Consider the following 16,416-nt stretch of genomic DNA (forward strand, 5'->3'; position numbering starts at 1 on the left):
TTTATTGAGGGTATCTTGGGATGTCTCGGGTTCTGCGGTACCCAGCTGCCCTTCCAGGATGCTCCAGGTTCACAGGCTGGCAGATGGCATCTGCTCTCAAGATTTTTCCATTATAACCTTCCCATTGTATCCAGGTTGCCTTTCTGGCTGCTCCCCTCAGGTGACTGATGTGGAAAAGCACAGAAAAAAGCTGTCTGGAGTTCACAGAAGCCCAGAATGTCAGGGATTGGAAGGGACCTGGAAAGCTCATCCAGTGCAATCCCCCCATGGAGCAGGAACACCCAGCTGAGGTTCCACAGGAAGGTGTCCAGGCGGGTTTGAATGTCTGCACAGAAGGAGACTCCACAACCTCCCTGGGCAGCCTGGGCCAGGCTCTGACACCCTCACCAGGAACAAGTTTCTTCTCATCTTTCAGTGGAACCTCCTGTGTTCCAGTTTGAACCCCTGTCTTGTCTTGAGTGTTCTTGTAAGAGCCATGGTGACTAAGAAAACCTGATGTTCCACAAACCATCTAATTTTAGTCACCATGAAACATCTAATGTTAAACTTTTTAAAAAGAAACTTTGTTTCCTTTTCGCAAATGAGGGAAATGAATTATTCATATTAATTCATTGTAATCTCTACCTAAACCGGGTAAACTGAGTTGCCACCTTCACTGGTATCAGGAGCGCTATTGGCTAACTTAAATAAAATATTTTCTTAGGAAGATGCTAATTCTCCTGTATTATGGTCCACTTACATCAATAGTCACTGCACCTCCGCACACATGGGGTGTTCTGAAAAGAATTGCCTTTTCTTTTTCAGAGCGATCGTTGTCTTATTCTGACGAGTCTCGACTGTCAAATCTTCTTCGGAGGATTACTCGGGAAGACGACAGAGACCGAAGACTGGCTACTGTAAAGCAATTGAAAGAATTCATTCAGCAACCAGAAAACAAACTGGTTAGTAAGTTTTGCTTTTCCATAGCACCTGGCGTACATCTCTCTGTATAAAACTGTCTTTTTAAAAGCCTGAGCATTGGGACGTGTCTGCAAGCAATATGTTGTATACAAGGAATTGCCTTCTGCAACAACAGAAAGTGTTTTCCTGGATTGCTTGTTGTTTTTCTGACATTGAGGACATTTTTTGTTGCTTGGTTACTTATGACATATTGCCTGAAAGCAAACTATGGAGTGAATGACCTGTTAGGAATAAATATGGCAGGCAGTTGGGTTTTTTGGACTGGTCTTAGCGATATCCTTTGTATCCTCCAGCAAGGACAGAGAGGGCAATGAAGTGCAATGTGTTGTTCAAGAACTTGGGTATTTTCAATTAAAAATATGCAGACATTTATAGTCTCGTGCATAGCTCATCTTGGAGCTACTCAGCTTTCTAGGTAAACACCTTTGTGTGTGGATTCCCTTTCGTGATCAGAGAATAAAGTCAGTCTTCGTTTTCATTACATCTTTGGATTTTTAATGAGTTGTTGAACTCTAATATCCTCAATTGTTCTTTTAATGATTTCGGGGGTGTAAGCATTCCACTGTGGGTAAACGTTTTTAATATTACTTATTTTGAAGCGAAGTATTAAGAGTATTTTGCCTGACACAACCCCCCGCTGCTTTGGAGAGCCGCAGAGTTCTCAAGTATTGAAGAAGCTGCAAGTGCTGGTTTAATTCCCTGCCACAGGGATATTGCAGTTGTGGGTTGTGTGTCTATCCCTATTTACAAGAAGTTGGTTCATTCCCTCATTATATATTAATTAAACAGTGGTAATTGTGCTCTTTTCCAAAAGATATGACACTTAAACGTTCAGACTTGTCTATTTTCTGCACCTAGGTCTAAGCAGACCATGTGCAGGCCTAGCTAATACTGAGCTTTCCTCTGAAACAAAGTCTTTGTTAATGCGAAGGTTTGGGGACTAAATGCATTCAATAGTTATTCCATGCTTGAGTTTTTCATTAATTATTCTCAATGCATTTTTCCCCGTTTTGTGACTGCATTTTATTTGGATTTATTGGTATCCCAGAACATACTGGAATTGCCATTCTCATGTCTGGCTTGGTGGCAAATTTTGTACTTGTTAGTGGTCAGAATGTTAAACGTTTGTCACTGAGGTTCTTAAAACTTCTCCCGCTTGCTAATGAGAACAAGACGAGGTGTCCAGTGACACCTGTGCTGTCCAGCCCAAAACGATATAATGGACAGTGTTTAACCTCGCAATAGCCACTGCAGTTCTTGATGCTATTAAGTGTAGTTTAAGAGAATTCTGGTATCTTAAATAGTTGCAATTGGTGTATTTGGCAGCTCAACTGACTTAATGTGGGTTTTTTTCAGTGCATATTAAGAAAACATGTATTTCTGGTGCTGTTTCCTCAGGAGCACTGGTTCATCAATAATGTTTCATCCCCCCAAATAGAGCTGCTTTTCTCTGAAAGTCAGGATTGCCTAAGGATAAATGTTAATACTTCACATTGTATTGTCTGATCAATTAAATATTCTGCTGATACGATTGATGATTAGTTTAGGAGACCAGGTTGTTAATGCTACTGATGAGCTGTATGGTGAATCTTAGTTTGTGATATAGTGTTTTCACCAAGAACTAAGCTTAGAACAAACCTTGATAGTGGGCTGCCAGTGTATTTCTGTGGCTACTGTGAATAAATATGAATTATAACATGCAGGATAATATTGCAATATTACTTAGTATAGTTCATCGTAGCCTGCAGTGGCCACGGGAAGCATAGGAGCATTCTATTAGCAAACAGAATTGGCAGTGGCGCTTTTAGTGTGGGTGTAAACAGGAGCTCGTTTGCAGAAGTTATTGTGCGATTATTTTGCTTATGCCTTGTCTGTATCTCATAGGTACTAGTGAAACAACTGGATAATATCCTGACTGCCATTCACGATGTACTCAATGAAAGGTAAGCTGGAAAATCTCAACTGCATGTTAAGAATTTTCTTCCCCGAGTAGTATGTTCCAAGTAGCCTATTTATTGCAGGCTTTTATTCGAGCTGATTTATTCCATAGAAATAATATTTCGTGGAATTTTTCAGATTATTAATTTCACCATTGCTACCATTAAGTAGGAAAGAAGCAGCTTCATTTGTGCATATATTTCTTTTGTCTTCCTCCTCCAAAATGCAGTAGCAAATTGCTTCAGGAGCTGAGACAGGAAGGAGCTTGCTGCCTTGGCCTTCTCTGTGCTTCTCTGAGCTACGAGGCTGAGAAGATCTTTAAATGGATTTTTAGCAAGTTCAGCTCATCCACAAAAGATGAAGTTAAACTTCTTTATTTGTATGCAACCTACAAAGCACTAGAGACTGTAGGAGAAAAGAAAGCCTTTTCATCTTTAATGCAGGTAAGACTACAAGTTAAAACAGGAATATTGACAGTTTTTCCAGTGCAGTGCTTGAATCAACTTTTTAAACTGGGATGAACAATAAGTAATGCTATGTTGACATCATAAATATAATTACACTCTGATTGAATGGGATTGTTTGATGACGTTAGAAGGGAACGTCAACCCTTTGTAAGGGGATATATATTTTGATGCGACTTTTCAGTATATATTGCAGATCCAAGATGAAGGATCTTATTGAAACAAAAAAGAGAAATCAAGTGGAATAGCACACAAAATCCAACCTGGTGATTGCTTTGTGCCGCCTCCTATTTACAATTTCTAACTTGAATTGTAATTAGATCTCAGAGGGAGTAGGATGCATGCAGACAAATCCAGTCCCCTAGTTCAAGCCTTAGGATCTGTTTGAGTAACTGGTTGTTCTGTTGGTAAAGAATTAAAGGAAACCGTATAGCCAAGCCTTGAACATGGGTCTGCCATATCTCAAGCAAACATCTGCTTGAAATTATTACTTTCATGCAGTATATATGATGCTTTTTACATTTTTCATTCCTGCAGAAAGAGTATTGTTTGTATTAAAGTAGCTTGCTAAAAAGTGTTCAACACTGAATAAATCCGTGTGGCTAATATCAGAACTTTTTCACGTCTTGTTATAATGGAGTGAAATGTCTAGCGGCTTTGCTTTACTCTGTAGCTTGTGATGACCAGCCTGCAGTCCATTCTGGAAAATGTGGATACGCCAGAGTTACTGTGCAAATGTGTCAAGTGCATCCTTTTGGTGTCCCGATGCTACCCCCACATTTTCAGCACCAATTTTAGGGTAAGCTTGCTTTGTCCTCTGTATTTTCTTTCTCACGTAGGAATGTTGATACAGCAAATTGGGTCATTAACCTTTTTTCAAAATTGCTTTTCAGGACACGGTGGACATCCTGGTGGGGTGGCACATAGATCATACGCAGAAACCTTCCCTGACGCAGCAGGTGTCTGGTGAGTTTGACCAAAAATCACTCTGGCTTGTAGAATCATGGGATGTCCTGAGTTGAGAGGGTTCCACAAGGATCATGGAGTCCAACTCCTGTCCCTGCACAGGACACCCCACAGGTCACCCCGTGTGTCTGAGGACGTTGTCCGGTCTCTTCTTGAACACTGTCAGGCTGGGGCCGTGACCCCTCCCTGGGAGCCTGTTCAGTGTCCAGCACCTCTGGGTGAAGAACCTTTGCCTCATGTCCCACTGACCCTCCCTGGCACATCTTCTGCCGTTCCCTGGGTTCTGTCACTGTCACAGAGAAGAGCTCAGCCCTGCCCCTCCTGCTCCTGCTGAGGAACCTGCAGCCCATGAGCTCTGCCCTCAGTCTCCTCTGCTCCAGCTGAACAAACCCAGGGACTTAACCGCTCCTCATCCGGCTTCCCCTCCAAACCTTCACCAACTTTGTAGCCTCTCCTGGACACTCCAGTAGCTTTGTCTCCTTTTCTCCTGTGTCCCCAGCCCTGCACACAGTGAATGCTCCAGGTGAGGCCGCCCCAGCGCAGAGCAGAGCGGGACAATCCCCCCCTGCCCGGCTGGCCGTGCTGTGCTGGATGCACCAGGACACGGGGCCCTCTTGGCTCCAGGGACACTGGTGGCTCATGTTCAACCGGCCATCGACCAGAACCCCCAGATCCCTCTCCACAGAGCTGCTCTCCAGCATCTCGTCCCCTAGTCTGTGTGTACAGCCAGGGTTGCCGTGTCCCAGGTGCAAAATCCGGCTCTTGCCCTTGCTGGTGATTGCCTGGTTCTCCGGTTTGTCCAGATCCCCCTGCAGGGCCTCTCTGCCCTCCAGAGTGTTGACAGCTCCTCCCAATTTTATGTCATTGGCAAGCTTACTAAGTCCTGAGTCTAAGTCATTTATAAAGATATTGAAGAGCGCTGGCCCTAAGACGGATCCCTGTGGAACCCGGTAGAGACTGGTCACCAGCCTGACATGACCCCATTTACTGGAACCCTTTGAGCCCGGTGATTGCTCACCCAGTGTGCTGTGTGTTCACCCAGCTGTGTGCTGGACACCTTGTCCAGGAGAATAGTGTGCATTCACTTCCACAAGTCTGATCTTACTGACGTGCAAGTTGACATAACACCAAAGTGAGTTTCTGGCTACATAACAGGAGACTTTGTTCCTAATTTTTAAAATAAATTTGCATTTGCCATTTTACACGATAGCTAGAAAAATGGGATGCTTTAATCAGGCTACATTTAAACATCATTCGTTTTGTGGAACTTTTTAACAGTTTTTAATGAATTGTAGATCGTAATGCGTTCTCTGTGAAAGAATAGTTTTTCTCCTATGTACTTCTAGAAAGCCTTGGTGGTAAAGACACTGTACTGGCAGTTAAGAATTGGGAACTTCTTGCTATAGTTATAGCAGTTGCCTTGGACTTATTCCCAGTGGATGTGTTATGTTTCCTGTGACATTCTATCCTTCAAGTTTAGCTGCTGTGGGGCAGGACTGAACCTTAAAATGAATTTGTCATAGGGACAAAATAATGAAATACAGTTTATATTTATTTTAAAAACAACTTATGTTAAAATTTTCATGCAGATGAGCTCTTAGCAACCTTTAGCTCAACAATATGCAACTAAAATTTAATTTTCTGCTCTTACCTTATTCCCCTGTTTTAATTGCCCTGGTGTTTTTATACAGGATGGCTGCAGAGCTTGGAGCCCTTTTGGGTGGCTGATCTTACTTTTTCTACCACGCTCTTGGGTCAGTTTTTAGAAGATATGGAAGCTTACGCTGAGGTAAATAAGACTTTATGGCATAAACCAGACTTAACTGTTGTGGATTTCTTAATAAATGGCAATTCTACATGAATCCTTGTGAACCACTGAAACAGGATCATAGCCAAGCTTTCAGCCTTTGTCATTGAGAATGTCAGGTTATAATAAAAATAAAAGCAATTAGCCAAATAGGAATGCCTTCATTTTTAAAAAGCTGCAGTGAAGATACTTCACTGTCTTTCCTTGGTGTCTTCTCTAATTGTCCAACTCCAGAGCTTTTTAGTGGTGATTCCCTGTGGGGAAAAGAATTCTTAAAGCTTTCATAGATTAATCGTCAAGCTGTTTTTCTTTTAAATAAAGGAATGGATTATATTGTGAAGGAAATAATGCGGCAGGAGCTGATAGAAAAGGAAAGCATGCTCATTTAACACACTTTATTTTGACTTTTTAATCTTTGGTTAGTTAACAGGGTGTAAAGTTGATCTGAAACTGTCATTAAAGGAAGATTTTGAGTTTGCGAAGGGGAACAGTATATGTATATGTGCTCATTATATATATTTGCTTATAATTCGATGGGTAAAAGTGTGCAGACAAGTGTTATAACAGGGCAGCATTGCAGGTGATCATATTCCAGCAGTCAGGAACATCATAAGCTTCTGTTCTAATGTGCAAGATATAGCCTGAGTATGTTTTTTCCGTGATAAACTAACAAAGTGTTTCATCACTACTCAGTGACTTGCTCATCGTTGTCTGCATGTGAAGTTAGAGATACTGGAGATAGATCTGTTCTTGGATGCTATCTATGATAGCATCTGGAAAATAACGTACTTCAAATCTCATATTTTGATCTTTTATGCATGTATCATCGCTGTTCATGTGTGCACTAACACGTCAAACTTGTGTGCTGCAGGATCTGAGCCACGTGGCGTCTGGGGAGTCGGTGGATGAAGATATTCCTCCTCCTTCCGTGTCGCTGCCCAAGCTGGCCGCGCTGCTGCGGGTGTTCAGCACGGTGGTGAGGAGCATCGGGGAGCGCTTCAGCCCCATCCGGGGGCCACCCATTACCGAAGGATATGTCACTGATGTGAGAATTCACCTTTTTGGTTCTTGCTGACATGATTTATCACCATAAAGTGACACTGTTCACTGTTGAGTTTATTTAGGTTTTGAAAATTTGACGTGAATATCTATAGGCTGGAGAGTTGGGCAGGAAAAAATTAAATATAACAAGGGCAAGTGTAGAGTCTTGAATCTGGGCAGGAACAACCCCAGGTTCCAGTATAAGTTGGGGAACGACCTATTAGAGAGCAGTGTGGGGGAAAGGGACCTGGGGGTCCTGGGGACAGCAGGGTGACCATGAGCCAGCACTGGGCCCTTGTGGCCAGGAAGGCCAATAGTACTGGGGGTGGTCATTAGGTCAGAGAGGTTCTCCTGCCCCTCTGCGCTGCCCTGGGGAGACCACACCTGGAATATTGTGTCCAGTTGTGGCCCCTCAGTTCCAGAAGGACAGGGAACTGCTGGAGAGAGTCCAGCGCAGCCACCAAGGTGCTGAAGGGAGTGGAGCATCTGCCGTGTGAGGAAAGGCTGAGGGAGCTGGGGCTCTGGAGCTGGAGAAGAGGAGACTGAGGGGGGACTCATTCCTGGGGATCAATATGGAAAGGGGCAGTGTCAGGAGGATGGAGCCAGGCTCTTCTGGGTGACAACCAGTGACAGGACAAGGGGCAATGGGTACAAACTGGAACACAAGAAGTTCCACTTAAATTTGAGAAGAAACTTGTTCCTGGTAAGGGTGGCAGAGCCTGGCCCAGGCTGCCCAGGGAGGTTGTGGAGTCTCCTTCTGTGCAGACATTCAAACCCGCCTGGACACCTTCCTGTGGAACCTCAGCTGGGTGTTCCTACTCCATGGGGGGATTGCACTGGATGAGCTTTCCAGGGCCCTGACATTCTGGGATTCTGTGATAAGCTCAGCTTTGGGCAAGTGCATTTTCTTGAAGAAGTATGCTACAAGAATTTTGTTAAATATTCAAGTATAGATTGTGACAGCAGCATATGGGAGCCATATATAGTAGAAACTAACTTTTTTTAGGCATTTTTAACTTCACGCAGCTAGGTTTACGCTTGTGTTATCTGTCTTTGTAACCATAAGGTTACCATTTATTCACACTGCTGTGATGCTGTAAAAGCTGGATTCAAATTGAGTTAGATTTTTATAAAATGTAGGGATTTTTTAATCCATACTGAAATTTATATCTATCAGATCTCTTAGCAAAGTCCTGTTGTTCCATAGTATAGTATGGTGTAAACTCAAATATTACAATACGTGCTAAGTAGCTACTATGCTTTTGTAACAGGATCTGTAGAAGGTGTGAATAATTAAAAATAAACAAGTAAAAATATGAGAATACCTGCAGTTGGAATTTTGCAGTGGCTGCATGAACTGCACAACTGGAATTTATGCTCCTGCAGAGTTCTGTGAGGAACAAAACTTCTCGGCTAAATAAGTGTATGATTTCCCCATTAAGGCTGAGACGGTTGTGGAATTTGTCTTAATCTGAAGAGGATTTTTGTGACAAAAGCTCAACAAATCTAGTCTGTCTTTTACAAGAGGGGCTCTGTTGAAGTTAGTTGGAACTGAGCAGAATTTGGAATAAAAAATGTAGGTTTTCTAGACCTTGGCAGGTCTTTATTAAGTAGGAAACCATACAGTTGAAGGTTTGTTTTTCCTTATATTTCTGAAGTCCGGTGCGTTGTTATTCAGAATATTTTATTGCCAGAATTTTCTAAGCTGCAAAGTAGGCAAGGGGACAGGATATCAAATGAGTGTGGATATCATGACCCAGCCTGCAGTCCTTGTCTGTTTGGAACAGTGTTGAACTGAGGTTTGTTTCTCCTTTGGCAGGTTCTGTACCGAGTGATGCGATGTGTGACTGCAGCAAACCAGGTGTTCTTTTCGGAAGCCGTGCTCACCGCCGCCAACGAGTGCGTGGGGGTTTTACTGGGCAGCCTGGACCCCAGTATGACCATTCACTGTGACATGGTCATCACGTATGGATTAGATCAAATGGAGAACTGTCAGACTTGTGGCACCGATTACGTCATTTCAGTCCTCAATCTGTTGACGCTGGTTTGTACATATTTTTATTATTGCTGTTTTCCCATCGGAAAATATAATTTTCCAAGCGACCTTTTTTGCGTGTGTAGTAGATAAATGTTTAAAACTCTTCCTGATCACAAGCAAGAAATTCCTCTTCTAAATGCTTGTTTTCTGTAAAGCTTATGGTACCAGCTTGTTGTTAAGTGCTGTTTAGTTTTAGCCTGAGTGGTGGTGGGGGGGTTGTTGTTGGGTTGGTTGGGTTTTCTCCCTATCTAGCTTGACTGGGCAGCCCCATTCTGTGGCCTCTGAAGTTGATACCACCACCTGATGACTTCCAGAATCTTAGTGCTTCATGCATTTTGTTTATCTATTTACACCATGACCTGGGAAATCAGATTTATTCAAAACACAGCTCTTAATGTGTAGAACATGAAGTCTTAAACCCAGGTCGACTGAAATTTATCACACAACTTTCTTAACTGGGCTGTTAAAGCCTGGAAATAACTCATTCTCTGTGAATTTGGGAAAGCAAATACAAAATACTTGCATTGCTGGAAAGCTGTTCTTGATAAATACAGTGTATACAAGCTAGAAAAAAAAAGTATTTTAATTAATATTTAATAATATTTTCTGATAAAAATCAGTCTAGGTGAAGGTATTTATAATTGCTTTTTATCCCCAGATTGTTGAACAAATAAATACAAAACTACCGTCGTCGTTTGTAGAGAAATTATTTATACCAGAGTCTAAACTACTTGTTCTTCGTTATCATAAGGAGAAAGAGGTAAGAGTAGGCGACTTCTCCAGGTCTATTACAACTGCCTTCGTGCATTTATTAGAATATATTTATTAAGCTGCAAAACTTTGTACATCTGAAATATGTATTTTTAAATCTAAGTATATATCTGTGAAATTTCCAAAAAGGCAGATGTAGCTTGTTCTTGGTTTGGGCATTTAGATTTGATCACGAATTGGTAAATAGGCCATTGTACCAGAGAGAGGTTCTCCTGCCCCTCTGCTCTGCCCTGGGGAGACCACACCTGGAATATTGTGTCCAGTTGTGGCCCCTCAGTTCCAGAAGGACAGGGAACTGCTGGAGAGAGTCCAGCGCAGCCACCAAGATGCTGGAGGGAGTGGAGCATCTGCCGTGTGAGGAAAGGCTGAGGGAGCTGGGGCTCTGGAGCTGGAGAAGAGGAGATTGAGAGGTGACTCATTCCTGGGGGTCAATATGGAAAGGGGGAGTGTCAGGAGGATGGAGCCAGGCTCTTCTGGGTGACAACCAGTGACAGGACAAGGGGCAATGGGTGCAAACTGGAACACAGGAGGTTCCACTGAAATATGAGAAGAAACTTGTTCCTGGTGAGGGTGTCAGAGCCTGGCCCAGGCTGCCCAGGGAGGTTGTGGAGTCTCCTTCTGTGCAGACATTCAAACCCGCCTGGACACCTCCTGTGTAACCTCAGCTGGGTGTTCTTGCTCCATGGGGGGATTGCACTGGATGAGCTTTCCAGGTCCCTTCCAACCCTGACACTCTGGGATTCTGTGATGTGTGACGTGTGTGATCCAGAAAGTAATTAATAGAGTCTATAAGTATGTAGTAGTTAATTACAGGAAACTGAAGACAGGTTTGTGTATCAGCCTAGGCTATTAATAGATAAAGAAGCATAATTTGAAATTCTCCATTGGTGTTGAGGATGTGTTATGATGTGCTAACGAGTTCTCACTGTAATGATGTCTCTGGCAGGTTGTGGCAGCAGCCCACGCTGTGTACCAAGCCGTGCTGAGCCTGAAGAACATTCCTGTGCTGGAAACTGCGTACAGGCTGATCCTGGGGGAAATGACCTGTGCTCTCAACAGTCTGCTCTATAGTTTACATCTGCCCGAGGCCTGCGCTGAAATCCAGCATGACTCTTTCAAGAAGCGTATATTCAATGTGGATAATGCAAAGTTTGTTGTTATATTTGACCTCAGTGCCCTAAGTACTATTGGAAATGCGAAAAACTCATTAATTGGGGTGAGTAAAACTGTACAAATACAGTTTGTGCAGTAAGGGCAAAAACACTTTTTAACTTAGGATATACCATGATGTATTTCACCTGTAATGTACGTATGTGTAATTAAAGTGATCGCATTTGTTTCCTAACTTATGTTGTAGAAATACCAGTATTAAAATTTGGAACTAGAATGGGTGGAGTGTATCTCTAGTTGGTGCATAATGAGCAGCGGTTTCTAGGGAAGAGCATCTCGTCAGTGTTATTCATTTTAAGATCGTCATAGTAATTCAGCTGAAAATCAAGACGCCTTAAGCAGGTCCTCTGGTAGTTCCAGCTCTTCCCAAATAAAAACATAAACTGCTTTTAAAAGGTTATTTTAAAAGGAGAAAGCAAGTAGTTACAATTGAGATCAGAAAATTAGATTATATCCCTTAAGAAGAAGTAAAACACAATACTTAATGTTACGGAAATAGGTCTTATTTCTTGTATTCCTTTGCTTATGTTGCAATTGTTTTACAGATGTGGGCCCTTTCGCCGACTGTGTTTGCACTACTGAGTAAAAACCTGATGGTCGTTCATGGTGACATTGCAGTTCATTTTCCTGCTGTCCAGTACGCTGTGCTCTATACGCTCTATTCACACTGCTCCAGGTATGAAGATCAATAATTCACCCGTATTTTGAGAGCATGAGGATGGACTGATGTGAATAGAATATATTGTTCGAGGGCTGAATTTAAATAGGCTATTACAATCAAGCTGGTGCCCAAACTTCCCTAATCAGTTTTTACTTTCGTTAATTGCAGGGAGTCTGTAACCCAGCCAAGAGAGCATATCCTGGCTTAAAATTTGGCATTTTATTCAAAGGCAGATTAGAAGTCTTGTGTTTGACTAGAGATAACTGAGGGAGAACTACTGAAAGTAAATAAGGGAAGATTATTTACTATTTGTTTACTGTGAGATCTAGGAGAGGTAATGAAGTGTGAACAACAGATTTAAACACAGTTTGAACCTTTTTACTGTAGAATGGTGTCAAAGGAAGGGAATATACTACTGTAACTGTCAATCTGTACATTTCTTGGGTTTGATTTTTTTTTATCGCTAAGCATTTGAAACCAGATTATTGGGCTGCATGGACTGATGGAAAATTATAGCTTTGGATCAAAATATTTGAGTTTTAACATAATGTAGTAACTATCTGGGTGTTTATTGACTTTTGCTGCTGTTTTCTTGGGGTTTGTTTGGTTTTTTTTGGCGGTTTGTTGTTATTTTTCTCCCCTCTTGTATAGTTTAAGGAATTATCCCTAATCGTGGGCTGGTTTTACATTGCCGTTTCAGACATGACCATTTCATATCCAGCAGCCTCAGTTCTTCCTCTCCCTCGCTGTTTGACGGGGCGGTTATAAGTACTGTAACCACAGCAACAAAGAAACACTTCTCAATCATACTAAACCTTTTGGGACTACTGCTTAAGAAGGATAACCTTATTCAAGATACCAGGTAACTAGCTACCTTTTTGCGATAGTTACCAAAATGCTGTGCAACCTTCTGTTTAAAAAAGATGAGTTATAGTCTAATGCTCATCTGTAAGGAAAAGTAGTTTAAGTTCTATTGAAAGGTGTCTTTCTGTAACTATATATACAGTGACTAATACTTTTGGTTTTTGCAGGCGACTACTTATGACCTGGGCTTTGGAAGTGGCCGTTCTGATGAAAAAGTCAGAAACATACGCACCGTTATTTTCTCTCCCATCTTTTCATAAGTTTTGTAAAGGACTTTTAGCAAACAGTAAGATATTGCATGTTTTTATTGATTAACTGTCTTTTACCTGGCATAATTGAGTACATAAGCGACCTTGTCATGTACCACTGATAGCTGTAACTGCTTGTTGTTTCATTTACTTTTAGGGATGGTTCTGCTTTGTGTTATGTAGAAACTTACACTCTCCTATCATTTTTCTCGAATGAATCCCTACCCATTACTTATGCAAACAACTACTTTCTTAAAATAAAATGCAATCGTACTTGTAAGATTTGGCACATCACTGACATTTGGTAGACTAATTTCACAACCACAAATTATTATTTTATCAGAAGCAGTGGAACCTTTCTGTGATGTGGTGTACTGATTTGGATTGCAAAAGAACCTGGAAATAGATACATGGGAACAGATGCTTTCAGTAACATAATGCTAACGGAAGCAGTAACTTCCCATGGCCGGGAGTTATTAACTTTGCCTTAGTTTTTCTTACTGAAATATATTTTCTGTGATGCCAACGTATGGAGACAACAGAAGGATTAATCTATCAGCCATCAGTAAAAGTAACATGTAGCACAAGTCACTTCTTGTTACTCAGCATTTACTTGTTATACTACAACCAGTCAACTAAATCCAAAGTATTGCCTAAAACCTGTGTCTCCCCCTACCATCCATGCTGTAAAAATGTCTTCAGATGTTCTACCACAACCAGAATAATGCGTAAGTTTCTTCTTTTTCTTTCAACTCCTTAATTCAGCCCTCCTGGAAGATGTGAACATTTGTCTTCAAGCATGCAGCAGCCTCCATGCCCTGTCTTCCTCCCTCCCAGATGACCTGTTACAAAGGTACTCGCGCAGAATTCTGTATGTTATTTGAATTATGCTGTTAATGGAAATGTTATGACTTTTTGTTGTTGTTTTGGTGATACAGGTGTGTTGACGTGTGTCGTGTTCAACTAGTGCATAGCGGTGCTCGTGTCAGACAGACTTTTGGAAAACTTCTGAAGTCGATTCCTTTAGATGTTGTGTTAAGGTAAATTGTTCAGATTAACTTCAATACAGAGAATGATCTAGTTTCTTTCTTCAATGACATTTATCCAAAAAAGAATGCCAGTTGAATGTCATCATACTGTCTTAATTTGAAATCAAAAAACATCAAGTGTATTGCTATTTCTTCCATGTTGTTGCAGGTGTAGGAACAGTAGGTGGTACACAAAGTAATTAACAAATTTGATAAAGTGCAGCATTTCTTGTAGCAAATATGAATCCTGGCAAGGTCTGTGTTATCCAGAGCTTCAGCAATATTATGTCCTGCAATTTGTCTTAAAGGACTTACTTATTTCCAGTCGTTGCGTGTGTATATATATATGTGTGTGTGTGTGTGTGTGTAACTTTTTTGCACAATTTGTTTTATTTATTAAGTAGATTATAGCCTGGGTTGTTTTTCTCCTCCCTCCTCTTCCTGCAGTAACCGTACCCACACAGAAATACAAGAAATTTCTTTGGCTATAAGAAGTCATATGAGCAAAGCTCCAAGTAATACATTCCACCCGCAGGATTTCTCTGATGTCATTAGTTTTATTTTGTATGGAAACTGTCACCGAACTGGGTAAGAACTTTTAAAACTGAAATCCGTGGATGCTGGATTTATAGTAAACAATTTAAGCTGTGGTTAGTTAAAAATTTGTAGTTACCTTTACAAATTACATTGCTTTACCTTCCATCATTTCTGATGGAAGGACGCCAGTCACCTGTTTGCATATTTGCCTGTGCACGTTGATTACCGCTTGGAAATAATCCTGTGAGAGGTTTGTTTGAGAGCAATAGGGACCCGAAGTGTGTGAGTATGAACTTGTTCCCACATGAACGGGTGCTAATGGGCTGCTGTTTCCTTTCAGGAAGGATAACTGGTTAGAAAGGTTATTCTATAGTTGTCAAAGGCTGGACAAAAGGGATCAATCAGCCATCCCGCGGAACCTACTCAAGACCGATGCTGTTCTCTGGCAATGGGCTGTCTGGGAAGCAGCTCAGTTCACTGTTCTTTCGAAGCTACGGACTCCTCTGGGCAGAGCCCAAGACACGTTTCAAACCATTGAAGGTAACTTGAGGAACATGATTTATTTTCATGTGTGTTTATTTTGGGGAGAGGTTGTGCAGCTGAAAACTTCATGTCCAAGTTGAGAAGCACAATGGTTTTATTTTTCAGTGATTGTAGATTTTTTAGCATGGTTTTGTCTGACACATCAAGAAATGCGATAGCGAAGAATATTTGCATAATTATTATTAACTTTTAAGAGATTTTACTGCAGCATTGCTATCCCTTGATGCATTTAAGTAAAATATCGTCTGGTAACTCTTTTCTTCCATGTTTTGATAAAATGTGTAGGTATTATTAGGAGTCTTGCAGCCCATACATTAAATCCTGACCAAGACGTTAGCCAGTGGACTACTGCTGACAATGACGAAGGACACAGCAACAACCAGCTCAGGCTTGTTCTCCTTCTGCAGTACCTGGAAAACTTGGAAAAATTGATGTACAATGCGTACGAAGGATGTGCCAATGCCCTCACCTCTCCACCCAAGGTTTGTCTGTCCCGCAGTGCTGATGTTGGTTGGAACAGTCTGGTGAATGAACTGTGGTTTTGGATTGTTCAGGTTTTAACCATGGAGCCTCAGAAGAACTCCAGGTCAAAGACTCTGGCTTTGAATTGGGCTTATTCCTGGAGAACATGTGAAAACAGGATTTCTTTCTGGAGTAGTAACTTGTGCAGTGCTACAAATCAAGTCTGTAGTACCTCTGATTTGTAGCAGTCACTTTTACTAGTAGCTTGTCAGCAGTCCTGTTATAAAGTAACACAATTATCTGAGGCTTTAAATTGCTTCTTGAGGAATATAATTGTTATTTATAAACAACATACCCTTCTGTGTGGTTCTCACTGCAAAACATTCTTCACTGTCCAAGTTTCATTATTGGACTCTGATGTGACAGTAAGATATAATTTATAGTCAGTTCATGTCAAGATTTTTAGCTTGGCAGTGTGCCTGGCCAGTTGTGTCCCGTGCAAGACTTCAGACCATCTGTTTTAATAAAATTCAAAATGCAAAGTTTTACCTGTGTCTTCATGTCTAAATTTAAAGCTCACTTGGAAAAAAGAAACCTGTCCCAACTTTGTTATAAATATGAAGTACTTTAACTATTCTGATTCCTGTGAAAGAATGGTATTGTAAAACTTCTGTTTTCTGTCTTTAAAGGTTATCAGGACGTTCTTTTATACTAATCGTCAGACGTGCCAAGACTGGCTAACGCGGATTAGACTTTCCATCATGCGAGTTGGGTTGCTGGCTGGCCAGCCCGCAGTGACCGTCAGGCACGGCTTTGATTTACTCACCGAAATGAAAACTAATAATAGTCTCTCTCAGGTACTCTTCTCAGACTATGTAGACTCTTGCACAAATATTCCCATGCTGTTCTAGAGGAACT

At 41.4% G+C, this 16,416-nt stretch overlaps 1 protein-coding gene across 2 annotated transcripts in view; it reads left to right on the plus strand.

The window, feature by feature from the left end:
- The window catches only part of SMG1 (SMG1 nonsense mediated mRNA decay associated PI3K related kinase), a 70,304-nt gene that overhangs the window by 16,829 nt on the left and 37,059 nt on the right, over positions 1 to 16,416 (plus strand). For both annotated transcript variants that reach the window (XM_065850292.2, XM_065850293.2), the window contains 19 exons: positions 805 to 941; positions 2,845 to 2,903; positions 3,128 to 3,341; positions 4,036 to 4,161; positions 4,256 to 4,328; positions 6,020 to 6,117; positions 7,007 to 7,180; positions 8,996 to 9,220; positions 9,873 to 9,974; positions 10,932 to 11,201; positions 11,701 to 11,831; positions 12,517 to 12,678; positions 12,848 to 12,966; positions 13,694 to 13,781; positions 13,867 to 13,968; positions 14,404 to 14,544; positions 14,834 to 15,033; positions 15,322 to 15,518; positions 16,188 to 16,355. In XM_065850292.2, the coding sequence (XP_065706364.2) occupies positions 805 to 941; positions 2,845 to 2,903; positions 3,128 to 3,341; positions 4,036 to 4,161; positions 4,256 to 4,328; positions 6,020 to 6,117; positions 7,007 to 7,180; positions 8,996 to 9,220; positions 9,873 to 9,974; positions 10,932 to 11,201; positions 11,701 to 11,831; positions 12,517 to 12,678; positions 12,848 to 12,966; positions 13,694 to 13,781; positions 13,867 to 13,968; positions 14,404 to 14,544; positions 14,834 to 15,033; positions 15,322 to 15,518; positions 16,188 to 16,355 (2,786 nt within the window). The remainder of the gene's footprint in view (positions 1 to 804; positions 942 to 2,844; positions 2,904 to 3,127; positions 3,342 to 4,035; positions 4,162 to 4,255; positions 4,329 to 6,019; positions 6,118 to 7,006; positions 7,181 to 8,995; positions 9,221 to 9,872; positions 9,975 to 10,931; positions 11,202 to 11,700; positions 11,832 to 12,516; positions 12,679 to 12,847; positions 12,967 to 13,693; positions 13,782 to 13,866; positions 13,969 to 14,403; positions 14,545 to 14,833; positions 15,034 to 15,321; positions 15,519 to 16,187; positions 16,356 to 16,416) is intronic.

Source organism: Patagioenas fasciata, chromosome 15, assembly GCF_037038585.1.
Source record: "Patagioenas fasciata isolate bPatFas1 chromosome 15, bPatFas1.hap1, whole genome shotgun sequence".
NCBI lineage: Eukaryota > Metazoa > Chordata > Aves > Columbiformes > Columbidae > Patagioenas > Patagioenas fasciata.